This window comes from Austrofundulus limnaeus, unplaced genomic scaffold (genome assembly GCF_001266775.1).
Source record: "Austrofundulus limnaeus strain Quisiro unplaced genomic scaffold, Austrofundulus_limnaeus-1.0 Scaffold82, whole genome shotgun sequence".
NCBI lineage: Eukaryota > Metazoa > Chordata > Actinopteri > Cyprinodontiformes > Rivulidae > Austrofundulus > Austrofundulus limnaeus.
This window is the reverse complement of record NW_013952484.1, coordinates 2,075,599-2,087,264: the sequence shown is the minus strand read 5'-3', so window position 1 is coordinate 2,087,264 and position 11,666 is coordinate 2,075,599. Positions and strand designations below refer to the sequence as shown.

The following is an 11,666-nucleotide window of genomic DNA, read 5'->3' as shown; positions in this document are numbered from 1 at the left end:
GGGGTCCAACCCGTTACTAGCGTGGTGTCCCTAATAAAGTGGCCGGTGAGTGTATGTTGTTATTTTTAACTCATTTTGTAGTGATAACACAAAAAATATTAGTGTGGGCAAAACTTTTATTTCTAACTAGTTTAACATTATTAAGAGCATTTAGGACCTTTAAAATGTGTTTATCCAGAGTTAAAACACTTTGGACCATATGGCACATTTTTGCAAAACCTTAAAGATGACAATTTGGTATAAAAAGTACCAACATGATGCTTTAAAAGTGAGTAAAGTGTGTTGTGGGGAAAGAAGAGAGAGAACACTGGATAAGTGGAGGACTAAAACAGGGACAAGTTACAGGATGAACTATTTAAAAAAATGAAAAGGAAAAAAAATCTGAATTTCCATTTTTAGGTAAAACTATCTAGAAAAGGCCTAACACAGTCTGAAAGATGCATTAAAATTCAGCACATTTATCTAATGTCATGACTCACAGGCCAGTATTCAGGGGCTCAGAATTTTTTTTTTTCTCTGAAAGCAGCCAAACACAAGAAGTGGACAAACAGTGTGAAATAAGAACTTTCAAAAACTGTCAGAAACATTAAAACTGTCTCATAGGAAACTAAATTTGAAGAAATTTAGTTTTTTTAAATGCAGAACCTCTTCTCACTAGAGCACCTTTCATGTTATGCTAAAATGTATTACGAGACATTTTTTTTTCCTTAGACACTTCATGACTTTCCACGGCAGATTAAATAGCCGAACGATTAATTACCTTTATGAGACATTGTGTGTACCATATAATGCATTTTTTTTCTAAACGCAGCCTTGCAAACGGAGCAGCTGAAAGGTTTTCCACAGCGGGTTCTTCTGTGTCGATCAAAAGTTGCTCTCCATTTAAAAGCAGCCTGGCAGACGGGACAGGTGAAAGGTTTCTCCCCACTGTGGGTTTTCATGTGGAATTCAAGACTTTGTTTCCAACTGAAAGCTGCCCGACAGACGGAACAGCTGAAAGGTTTCTCTCCCGTGTGAAGTCTTCTATGAGACGTTAGGCTAGACCTGTGAGCAAATCCTCGACCACAGACTGGGCAGTTGTTGGGTTTGGTGTGACGGCTCATGTGAGAAATTAGGCATTTCTTCCTGTTGAAGGTTTTACCACAAACGGTGCAGCTGTAAGATTCCTGTCTGGTGTGGACGCTCATGTGTTGAACTAAGTGATATTTAAAAGCAAAAGTTGCTTTACAGTCAGGGCAGCTGAAAGGTTTTTCCCCCGTGTGGATCCGGTTGTGTCTCACCAGAGAGGACTTGCGTGTGAATGTTTTACCACATTTAGTGCAGCTGTAAATATTTTTACTGCTTTCACATTTTGTCTCACTTACTGGAACCTGGTTGTTTTTGACAGAGTTCAAACCTGACTGTGGTTCATTGCTCTTCTCCCAATTTCCATCACTGACGTCCGTCTCTGAAGAATCTGAAGTTTTGTCTTTAAAATCTGATTCCAAGTACTGAACTTGGTGTAGTTCTGGTCCCACAAAGTGTCTGTTTTTCACAGTCTCGCTGGGAAAAAGATACTGAGGCTTCTCTTCATCATCTTCGCTCTTCACACTGACAGGCCTGAATATAAACTCTGTGACATCGGCCTCCTCCTGTTCCTGTTTAATCTGTGGTGGGATTTGGTCCTCCTGGTCCAGACTGGGAAACCGGTTCTGCTGCTCAGGAGGAAACTCCCCTTTGACAACCAACAGCTGCTGGACATCTGCAAACAAATTATAGGACGTTTTATCACAATTATATAAATTCAATCATTTATGTCTAATTTACAATTTTAAAAATTTTCACCCGTAACTTTACATAAAAGAGAAATATACAATCGTATAAACTAATAGAAAATAAACCCATAGAAACTTGCAGCACATACCATTAGCTTCAGAGTCCATCTGCCTATTGTGTTAGTTTGTCTTCCTCAGTTAGTTGTCTTTTCTCCAACGATGTCTACAGGTTTTCCTCTCCATGATCAGAAACTGACCTTCAAAGCTAACGTGCTGGGCTAACATTTAGGCTTTTTGTCGCTCCCGGAAGATAAGTCAAAGAAAAAATATGTATTCACAAAAAATATAAGGAGCAACATTTAAATTAAGACACGCTTAAGATATAAATTGAAGTCTGGCTTTGAAGGGAGAATGCACACAAATCTTTGTTTACTGCTGCCTCGAGAAAAAAACACTTCCGGGGTCGGCCCACTTCTTCTTCGACGCCAAAATACGGTGTAAAAACGAAACACCCCCTCCTTGTGTTACATTATACTGTGGTAGCAAAATTGAGTTTATCAATTAAAAAAAGATGAATAACGTGTACGCAGTGTCTTAAAAGTATGTTTTGTTGAGGTACATGTTATGTTAAATGAGAATAAACTTCAATGTATATTTTATACATTAAACCACTTTTCTGTCATCAACACAGATCAGTACCAAGAGTAGTGACAGGTAATGCCCACTAGATGAAGCTCAGAGATCATTGTTGGAGTCGGGCTGTAATGCTGAATTATTATAGAAATAGCAATTACAGTTGGTATATAATATAAAAAGCAAGCTAAATGAGTGCAAAAGTCCAATATGGCGTTATTAAAATGTAAATCTGCAAAATAAGTTTTATAAAACGTATACTTTTCTATTTTTATACCTAGAAATAAAACAGTATGGACTATTATTTTATTGGGTCATGCATCCAAAAAATATAACCTGAAATACTGATTAAAAATAATTTAAAGTACTATAAAGTTTAATCTGATAAACATAATTTTTACAAACTGAAATCAGACCTGACAAAAATGAAGGCAAATCAGATAAAATCAAATAAAATGTGGGAAAATTAATAATGGGTGCTTATATGCAGTAAATTACTGTTTTAAAGCTTCACAGTAGAACAGAGTCTGACGATAAGTTTCATGGTTTAGGTTTTATTTTCTTATTTATAGTAGAAACACAAAGGTTAAACTTTTTCCATATTTTCATGCACGACAATTCAAAGTAAACACCTTTTTCACCAAATCTTGCGCAGATAAAGCATTTCATTTCGTTACATTGTACAAAATGTGTCGTTTCAGATTTATACCTGAATCGTCCCCGTATGTCCGTTCACCTGAGGACTCACTGACACACTGGTGGTACTTCAGCTCTGTAAACCATGCGAAGGTTTTCTTACACTCGTCACAGCTGTACTTCTTTTCTGTGTCATGGACAGTCATGTGAGACAGCATGCTCGCCTTGTTTGTGAACGTTTTACTGCAAACCGAGCAGCCGAACGGTTTCTCTCCTGTGTGGGTTCTCAGGTGGACCTTCAGATTTGATTTGTTGTGTGATCTATGACCACAAACAGAACAAATGTACCGGTTTGTGTGCTGTTTCATGTGAGATTTCAAATAGACACTGAAGCGGAATGCTTTACTACACTGAGCACAGCTGTATGGTTTCAAATCTGAAATATATTTTGCTCCTTTCTCTGTGGTTTCTTGTCGGAGTGAGTTTAAGTTTGACTGTGGTTTTTTGTAGTCTTTAAAAAAGTCACTGTCGACACTATCGTCACTTTCTGGCTGCAGCGACTCGGTCACCTTGTTATCAGAACAGCTGGATAGATTTCTGCCAGAATCACTTTCAGAGTTTGAACCTGACTCAAGTTTTGGTTTCCATAAGTCGCTGTCATCAATCTCTGGGTCAGAGAGCGCTGACGTCTTCTCATTTTCTTCTGGTTCTCCCAAAAACTCATTGCTCTGCTCCGTTTGACTGTGATGAAGCTGCGATAACTGAGGCTTCTCGTCTTCTTCAGTCTTTAAAGGGACAGGACTGAATGTGAGGTTGGTGATCTCAGCTTCCTCCTCTTCCTCTTTTATCTGTGGAGGCTCTGGATCTTCCTGCTTCACCTCCTTCTGTATCTCTGGATCAAACACTGTGTGTTGACTCAGATCCTCCTTTAATGTAAAAGGCTGCAAGTCTGTCTTTGTGTCACTCTGAGAGACTTCATTATGTCTCACAGATGGTAAATTTGACTCAGTTTCTCTGGTTTGTTTCCAAAACTCATCCTCTTTATTTTTTAAGGATAGTAAAGCCTCCACGTTAGTTTCCTGTTGTGTTTGCGGGTCTGTATTTAAGTTCTCTGGTCTTCCGAAGTCTTCTCCATCAGCTGCTGTTTCCATCTGTTCCTGTTCCTCCCTGTTCTCTTCAGTCTGGATGTGCGGACTCTCTGATAACCGATGAACAGCTTTATGTTTCGACAACAGATAATACGTGCAAAATTCAGCACCACAAGCTCTGCAGCGGAACACTTTTTTCCTTTTCTTGTGGACTTCCATATGTTTCGTCAGGTGCCTTCTCCACGTGAAGTCTTTTTCACAAACGTGGCAGATGAACCGCGTTTGCCTCGTGTGGATCCTCATGTGCTGAATTAACGAGTCTTTGTCACTGCAGCAGGCCTTACAAACTGAACAACGGAACAGGCTCTCTCTTGTGTGCAACTTGAGATGAAGATTTAAGTCTTCAGATCTGGAAAATCCTTCCTCACATTGAGAGCAGCTGAACTGTTTGGAGGCAGGAATCGGTTCCTCGGTTTGGCTTTGATGATGCTGAGAGGATTCTCCACCACACACGTGAATAACAAGCTCTGACTCCAAACTGAATGTTTTCTTACAAACGACACATGTGAGCAGCTTCTCTCCTGTATGGTCAGATATGTGTCTTGTCAGAAGTCCTCCTGTTGCAAATTCCGACCCGCAGAAAAAGCAACTCAGATTCTGATCATCACAGTATTTTTCGACCTTACTTACAGGTTCTGAAACATCGGAGAGGACACCGTTTCTGTTCATCTTGAACACGATGGTCTCTCAGGTGCAGACTAGAGCTTTTTCTGACGAAGAGCTTTTTCTGCCAACAGCTGCTGGCCAGCTGGAAAAACAACAACAATGAGACACAGTGAAGTGTTTAGTTCAATGTAATATAATTTACAAAACTATATAAGTGGGCAGTGCCACACGTAGCTCATTCAAACTGATGAAGAGAAGTTCATAAAATTGGCAACATGTCTTATTCTTTAATTTTAAAGTGGTATGTGGGCACTAACAACCTGAGTTATCAATTGGTAATAACACTTATGCACTTGATGCGAATAGGCTCAATATGCAACAAAGTTATCTTGACCCCTCCACGTTCAGAGGTGGTCTGAAAAAGTAAGAAAAATACTTACTGAAGAAGCAGTTTTAACATAGGACCATTTGTTAGAAACAGTCCCGAAAATCTATTTCATCACTATTTTTCTATTTATTTTCTGTTTGTTTTAAAAGAGCAGCACACTTCAGCTCTATCTGTAAATAAAGAACTTCATTAAATGATAATGCCATTTAAATTAAAAGTTTTAATGACTTTTTAGAATTATCTTCTGGTGATCGGCACACTTCCTAATGAACTACGCTTTTTTTCTACGAGTCAATGAAAAATTTCAAAGATACCACAGATAAGACAGGCATAACAATACTCTAGCACTACAGAATGACACACCAAATGAACAATGTGTTGTTGTTGTTGTTAACTACCAGGACTTAGGTATATTAGCATTTCTTGATGCTATTACTTATAAAAACGAAATAATCTATTGTGATTTATCAGTACACTCATGCTATATAGATAAAACATGCATCTGATATGTTAAAGACTTACCCTTTTTCAATTTAAACACGTAAACAGTTTGTGAACGAACGACTTTGCTATGTTAGCTTAGCACAGGTATTTCACACCGACATCATGGTGAACAACTAAACAGAATTTTAAAATAATAAAACAAACCTGAACGTTTTAGACCCGCTTTCAGTCGTTCACGTTAAAGACGCATTCTTACAAAGTGTTAAAACTGGCAAAAAATTTACTACAAAGAAAACAATGTCACAGTAGATCAAATACTGAGTGACAACTAACAACTGCTTCCGGTGTACACTTTCAAACCTAAAACTCAAATTGTCCAACTTTTTAAAAATGTCGGGGGGGGGGGGGGGATCTGTGCACAAGGTTTTTTAAGCTGATGCTGGCTCCGTATATTGATTTCCTCTATTTGTGGAACAAAACCTGTAACTTGATAGTTACATTTCGGAGCTCTTATTTTGAAAGCAGATTGGAACTATTATTAACCCGGAAGCAATTTTTTTTTTTTTTAGTAGCCGGTGTTTTGCTTAAAATTCAGGTTTGGTTTCGTACTTTTCATGCAGAGCCATGCTTATATATTGTGTCTTGTTAAGGTGGCTTAATAGACGTCGTGCTATTTAGTATCCTTCACAATATTTTATGTTAACTTGTCTCCCGGAAGGGACAAAAGTTGCAAGTGTTGTCTTAACGTGTTAGCTGAACAACAGCGTATCGGAGCGATTCTTTGTAAAGAGTGCATGTATTACAAACCATGACAAATGTCACTTTTAAAGCGGAAGCTGATGACTTATTTTTCATGACTGCTCGTAAACAACTTGCTGGACCTGACATGATGGAAGATTGCCCACCATCCCCAAAACACCAGCTGACCACAGAGAGCCATCCAACACAGAGTAGTTCTATCAGCAGGTACGTTTCTACAGCCACAATAAGAAATAAAATAATAGCAGAACACAACACGGTCTGTGTAGTCCAAATAATATTTCAAAAATGTATAATTGACATAATTTATGTGATAAAATTGATTTATGTTCCTGTTATTCACAGCTTGTTTGTGTTTTGGTTTTCAGCTGAAGCTCAGCAGCTTTTGGCGATCAAAGAAGGGTTCTGTTCTGAGCATCAGAACCGTAGTATTAAAGAGGAGAAGGAGGAGGCTGACAAGTTCAAATCCATTTCTGTCCATGTGAAGAGCGAAGACAGTGAAGAGGAAGAGCCTCGGTTTTCAGAGCGACATCTCAACCAGGCTGTGGGGAACAGGAACAATTTGAGACCAGAACTGGATCATTGTTTAGGAACAGACCCTGAAGACAAACCCTCTGATTTTTCAGAGACGGATGTTAGTGATGGAAACTGGGAGGAGAGCAGTTAAACTCAGACCGCTTCAAACTCTGTTAGAAAAAAACAATACCACTGTAGGTGACACGAGATCTGAGAGCGGTAAGATTTACAGATGCGCCGAATGTGGTAAAAAATTTAGCCACAATTTATATCTGTTACGACACACAAGAACCCACACAAGAGAAAAACCCTTCAGCTGCTCTGTCTGCAAAGCAGCTTTTACAAGGAAACACTCTTTAGTGCAACACATGAGGTCACACACCGGAGAGAAACCTTTCAGCTGCTCCCTTTGTGGTCAAAAGTTCTGTAGGAAGAACAGTCTAACGACTCACCTGAGACGTCACGCTAAAACACCTTATTGCTGCTCGTTTTGTAACAAAACCTTTCAGTGTAAAATAAATCTGATTCAACACAAAACAACCCACTCTGCAGACGTGCATTACAGCTGCCCGATATGTGGCCAGAGCTTTAGTCGCAACTACGGTCTAACGTGCCACATGAGACTTCACCGGAGAGAAACCTTTCACCTGTTTTATCTGTTACACAGCTTTCAAATGGAAACAAAGTCTTGTGCAACACACAAGGACCCACACTGGAGAGAGGCCTTACAGTTGCTCAATCTGTGGCCAAAGCTTCATTTGCAAGTATGGTCTAACGTGCCACACTCGACTCCACACTGCAGAGAAACCTTTCAGCTGCTCCACCTGTCAGGCAGCTTTCAAATGGAAACATAGCCTTGCAAAACACACAAGAACTCACAGTGGAGAAAAACATCTCAGCGGCTCAGTTTGCAAGGCGGCGTTTGGGAGGGAACAGGGTTTTGTGAAACACACAAGAATCCATGCAGGTAAATCAGCTCCGATCAAAGCTGGATTTTAAGTTGATAATTTAATTCTCCATAGAAAAATGTAACAACCGTAACAATTAGAGATTGTTCATTTTTCTAAAAGTGGGCAAACTTACAAAATCAGCAGTGGATAAAATAATTCCCCCCCTCGTGGGTTGGTAGATTTTACTATCTAGTTAATATAGTACCCTTAACATTAGCGTTAAGGTTTTAAAATGTAAAAATGAATATTTTATCAGGGCTAAAAAGTGTACTATCTGGTTAATATAGTACACTTTTTAGCCCTGATAAAATATTCCTTTTTACATTTTAAAACCTTAACGCTAATGTTAATGGTATCTTTTAAACAGATTTTGTAAAAGTACAAAATTGGTTTAATCAAAATAAGTTATCATTAAATTTGGATAAAACAAATTACATGATATTTAGTAATAGAAAGAAAACAACTGATGTTCCATTTAGAGTTGATGGTGTTGAGATTTGCAGAGTTGGTGAGGTGAAGTTTTTGGGAGTCATCATTGATGAAAAACTGACCTGGAGACCTCATATGAATTATTGTGCACTTGTTGCTTTCAAAAGCTATTTTTGCTGTTGCATTTGGACAAATTGCACAATTTACATTAATGTGTCCTATTTCATTGTTTCATTTCATTGCAAAACAATAAAACTAATTCTCTGCAAAAACAACTAAATTATACGTTATGTATTATAGTATGAAAAAATGTCAAGAAATAAAAAAAACTAAACAAAATTAAAACCAAAATTCATTTTGACACAATTGTTAGCAACCAATCACTGTTTTAAATTTTGTTATTTATTATCTGGTTAAAAGTTTATCATATGTAAAGTGCATCCTTTTCTGAATTGTTAATTATTATTGTTTGAAGTTTTAGGGTCCACAACCTTCATGTTTAAAAAAAGTCATTTTAATTCTCTTTTCTAATAAATATCTTTTATATGGAGCCACAAATGTTACTTTAACTATAATTTTCTCAGAAATGTGGCTTTTTTTATTATAAATAATAAGTTTTTTCACAACACCAGCCTTAGAGTATCATTTAATGTATGCATTCCTTTTAACCTTGAGTGAATACTTTATTTTTATTTTACTGTTGTTACAGACAAATCTCATTGGGGTAATACATACTTAGACTCAGAGATCTTCTGTAATCATACAAATGAATTTAGGAGTAAAACTGTTAAGCTCAGGTTATCAATAAGCTCTTGCATTTAATGAGATTTTTCTCTTTGTTCATTTGTAATTTCACTGGTTTTGTAGTCACATTTGTCTTTACAGGGATGGGCTTTGTTGTGAATTATTCCAGTTCCTAACTGTGAGAAAAACAGAACAATATAAGCTTTATTTATGAACATGTGCTTTTGTATTTATGGAAATGCAAAAAAAAAAAAGTTTTTCTGTCATTTTACTCTTTTGATTGACTTATTTTTGATCTATGTTCTTGTTTTCCAGAAAGCCTGCCTGTGTGGTGAGACATCATCCAAATCAGGAACAAAGATCTCTCGTTTCTGTGGTTAACTTCACATCCTTACAGGCCTGCAGGACACACATTTTCAGTTCAATGAAAATGTCAGTACAAAAGTGAACAAACAATCACTGGTTTCTTTCTGGAGGTGAATAAATTACTAACCTTAGAAACTGTGGTTTTTTTTGGTACTCTAATTCCTTGATGGTAGCATTTTTGAACTCAACACTTTCCTACAAGTGAATCCATTTTGTCCCGTTATCTTCAACATACATGCAAATAATATCATCCCCTCGTAAAGTGGGATCACCAGCAGTACCTTAGCTTTGTGTGCGACCTCAGCGAGGGCGGTGTGGTCCATGTTGGGGACTGAGAGCACAGAGTGGAGCTGAGCCTGGACCTCCTCCTGGTGGTCTTTCAGGGTCTGCAGCTGGACCTCCAGCAGCCTGTTTGCCCGATAACCTTTGTCCTGAACGCTTTGGATCTTCTCAGGGTTCGTCCCATTCCAGCTGAAGCTGCATCAAAGACAGACTCATATCTTTTATCACAGTAGCATCTTTTTTATCATTAAATGTTGTGATTTCAATATTTTTACCTTGCTGAATTTCTGTTCCATCACCTCATGATCAGCTTTCAAGTTTTCCAGGGGCTTTTCTTTTGGGTATTATTGTTTTCTGTTTAAAAAATGTATCTAATTAAACCTGTACAGTGTAGAGTTTTATTTTTTTTAACAGGCTTTGCTATAAATCAAAAGGCAATGTGATTTCAACAACAAACTCTTATGTTTACCAAAAACAACAATGGCTACCTTTGAGAAGGATTTTTCCGTCACATGTCTATTAGCAATTTTTCCTTCCAGTTTTGAAACAAGCTTAGTGAGGTCACACTTTTTCTGCTGAACAGAGCACCACTCCTGCCTCACCTTCGTCAATCTATGCTGCAGTGCTTCTATTTTTTCCTATGATGCAAATCAAGCAAGTGAAGTTACATAAAAATGCAAAAGATTAGTAGATTAAAAGATTAATCATATTCAAAAAGTAATATGTGTATCAAACAATTTGAAAAAGTTCCTTATTTTGAATTAAATACCAAAGAAAAAAATCAAAACAAGGATTACTTTTCAAGCTAATTCTTAATTCCAGCAATAAGACAGATCAGTAAAGAGCCTCTGGTCTTAAAAGGTCATACATACTTTCAAGTCACCTGCCATCTTCATATCGACTGACATGTTGGCAGAAGCTTTTATAATGGCACCGATGGTGTCTTTGTGATATTCTGTGAGCTCACTCATGAAGCTCACCCTGCAGTTTGTGCTCATTGGTTGTATTCATCTCTAAGTGCTCCAGTTGCTGTCGCTCCAACTGCATCTTTTCTACAGTTTGGGCTTTGGTGTCTAATCAGTTGGTGACTAAAAAAATTGTACATGTTTATTTACACAGCTCAGGGACTTTCAGAAAATATGAAAAAGTCATATCAATGATTTACTTATTATTAGTCTCTCCCAGTTGTCCTTGGCTGTAGTCATTTCTTTCTCGTGTTTCTGTTGAGGAAAAACAAACAACGATTTGACATTTTTAAATCACAAACAATTTGCAAACAGAGGACTTTCAACCCAAGAGTGTAAAATGTCAATGAGATTTATAAGAGCTTAAGAAAACTGTGCCATTACAAGAACTTAACTGTGAGCGGGGAGTGAGTCTCCTGTGGCGAAACTATAACTTTTAAAATAAAACATTAGATTTTTCTACTCATGATGGATTTAAAATGTTTGTCACATTATGAGCGGTTCCTCTTTAAATGGGATCATAAACAAGAAGCTAGTACTTAAATCAGATTTTTTTTTTAGCCACTTCAGTAGAAAACAGAACTAAACGTTAGTTTCTAAATTTCTTCATCATCAGTGACCTTTTTATAATACTATAATAAAGAAAAAAGAAATATAAGAAATGTTAGGAGATAAACTGATAGAAATTTGACAACATGTGAAATGTACACCAGTAACACACAAGACAATACACCCGACATCTGGCCATCAGAAAGTGAAGAAAACAAACACCCAGCAACCAAACACAAACATATTCATGTATATAAACCCATACATACACATATATACATGCACATACACACATAAACACATCCACACACAGATACCATAATTACAACCTTGCTGAGAAATGTACACAAAACACACACAACCAGACACATGTACCTATATACACACACGTACAAACATATGCATATACATGCACACACACACATACATATATCTACACACACACACACACACACACACACACACACTCACCGGCCACTTTATTAGGTACACCACGG

General features: G+C 37.5%; 2 protein-coding genes and 1 long non-coding RNA gene across 5 annotated transcripts in view; 1 reads left to right on the top strand and 2 right to left on the bottom strand.

The window, feature by feature from the left end:
• Window positions 1-760: 760 nt before the first annotated feature.
• LOC106519800 (zinc finger protein 572) lies at window positions 761-2,500 on the bottom strand (the record flags this gene model as incomplete). The annotated part of the gene is given in 2 exon segments (XM_014011615.1): window positions 761-1,741; window positions 1,904-2,500. Coding segments are annotated over 2 exon segments (1,000 nt in total), but the record flags the coding sequence as incomplete, so codon positions are not given.
• Window positions 2,501-2,921: 421 nt separating this feature from the next.
• LOC106519797 (zinc finger protein 184) overlaps window positions 2,922-11,666 on the bottom strand; it is a 10,689-nt gene continuing 1,944 nt past the window's right edge. The window contains exons 2-7 of one of the 3 annotated variants that reach the window (XM_014011610.1): window positions 10,821-10,875; window positions 10,528-10,743; window positions 10,144-10,293; window positions 9,931-10,009; window positions 9,655-9,850; window positions 2,922-4,919 (exon numbers count right to left, since the gene is read on the bottom strand). In XM_014011610.1, the coding sequence (XP_013867064.1) occupies window positions 3,053-4,840 (1,788 nt within the window). In that variant the 5' untranslated portion in view covers window positions 4,841-4,919; window positions 9,655-9,850; window positions 9,931-10,009; ... (1 more) ...; window positions 10,528-10,743; window positions 10,821-10,875 and the 3' untranslated portion in view covers window positions 2,922-3,052. Of the gene's footprint in view, window positions 4,920-5,687; window positions 6,007-9,654; window positions 9,851-9,930; window positions 10,010-10,143; window positions 10,294-10,527; window positions 10,744-10,820; window positions 10,876-11,666 lie in introns of those variants that run through there. The other 2 variants (XM_014011612.1, XM_014011611.1) reach the window with 2 other exon arrangements.
• LOC106519803 (uncharacterized) lies at window positions 6,019-9,923 on the top strand. Its single transcript, XR_001310481.1, has 3 exons — window positions 6,019-6,575; window positions 6,737-7,851; window positions 9,323-9,923. It is a non-coding gene; the product is annotated as an uncharacterized LOC106519803 (long non-coding RNA).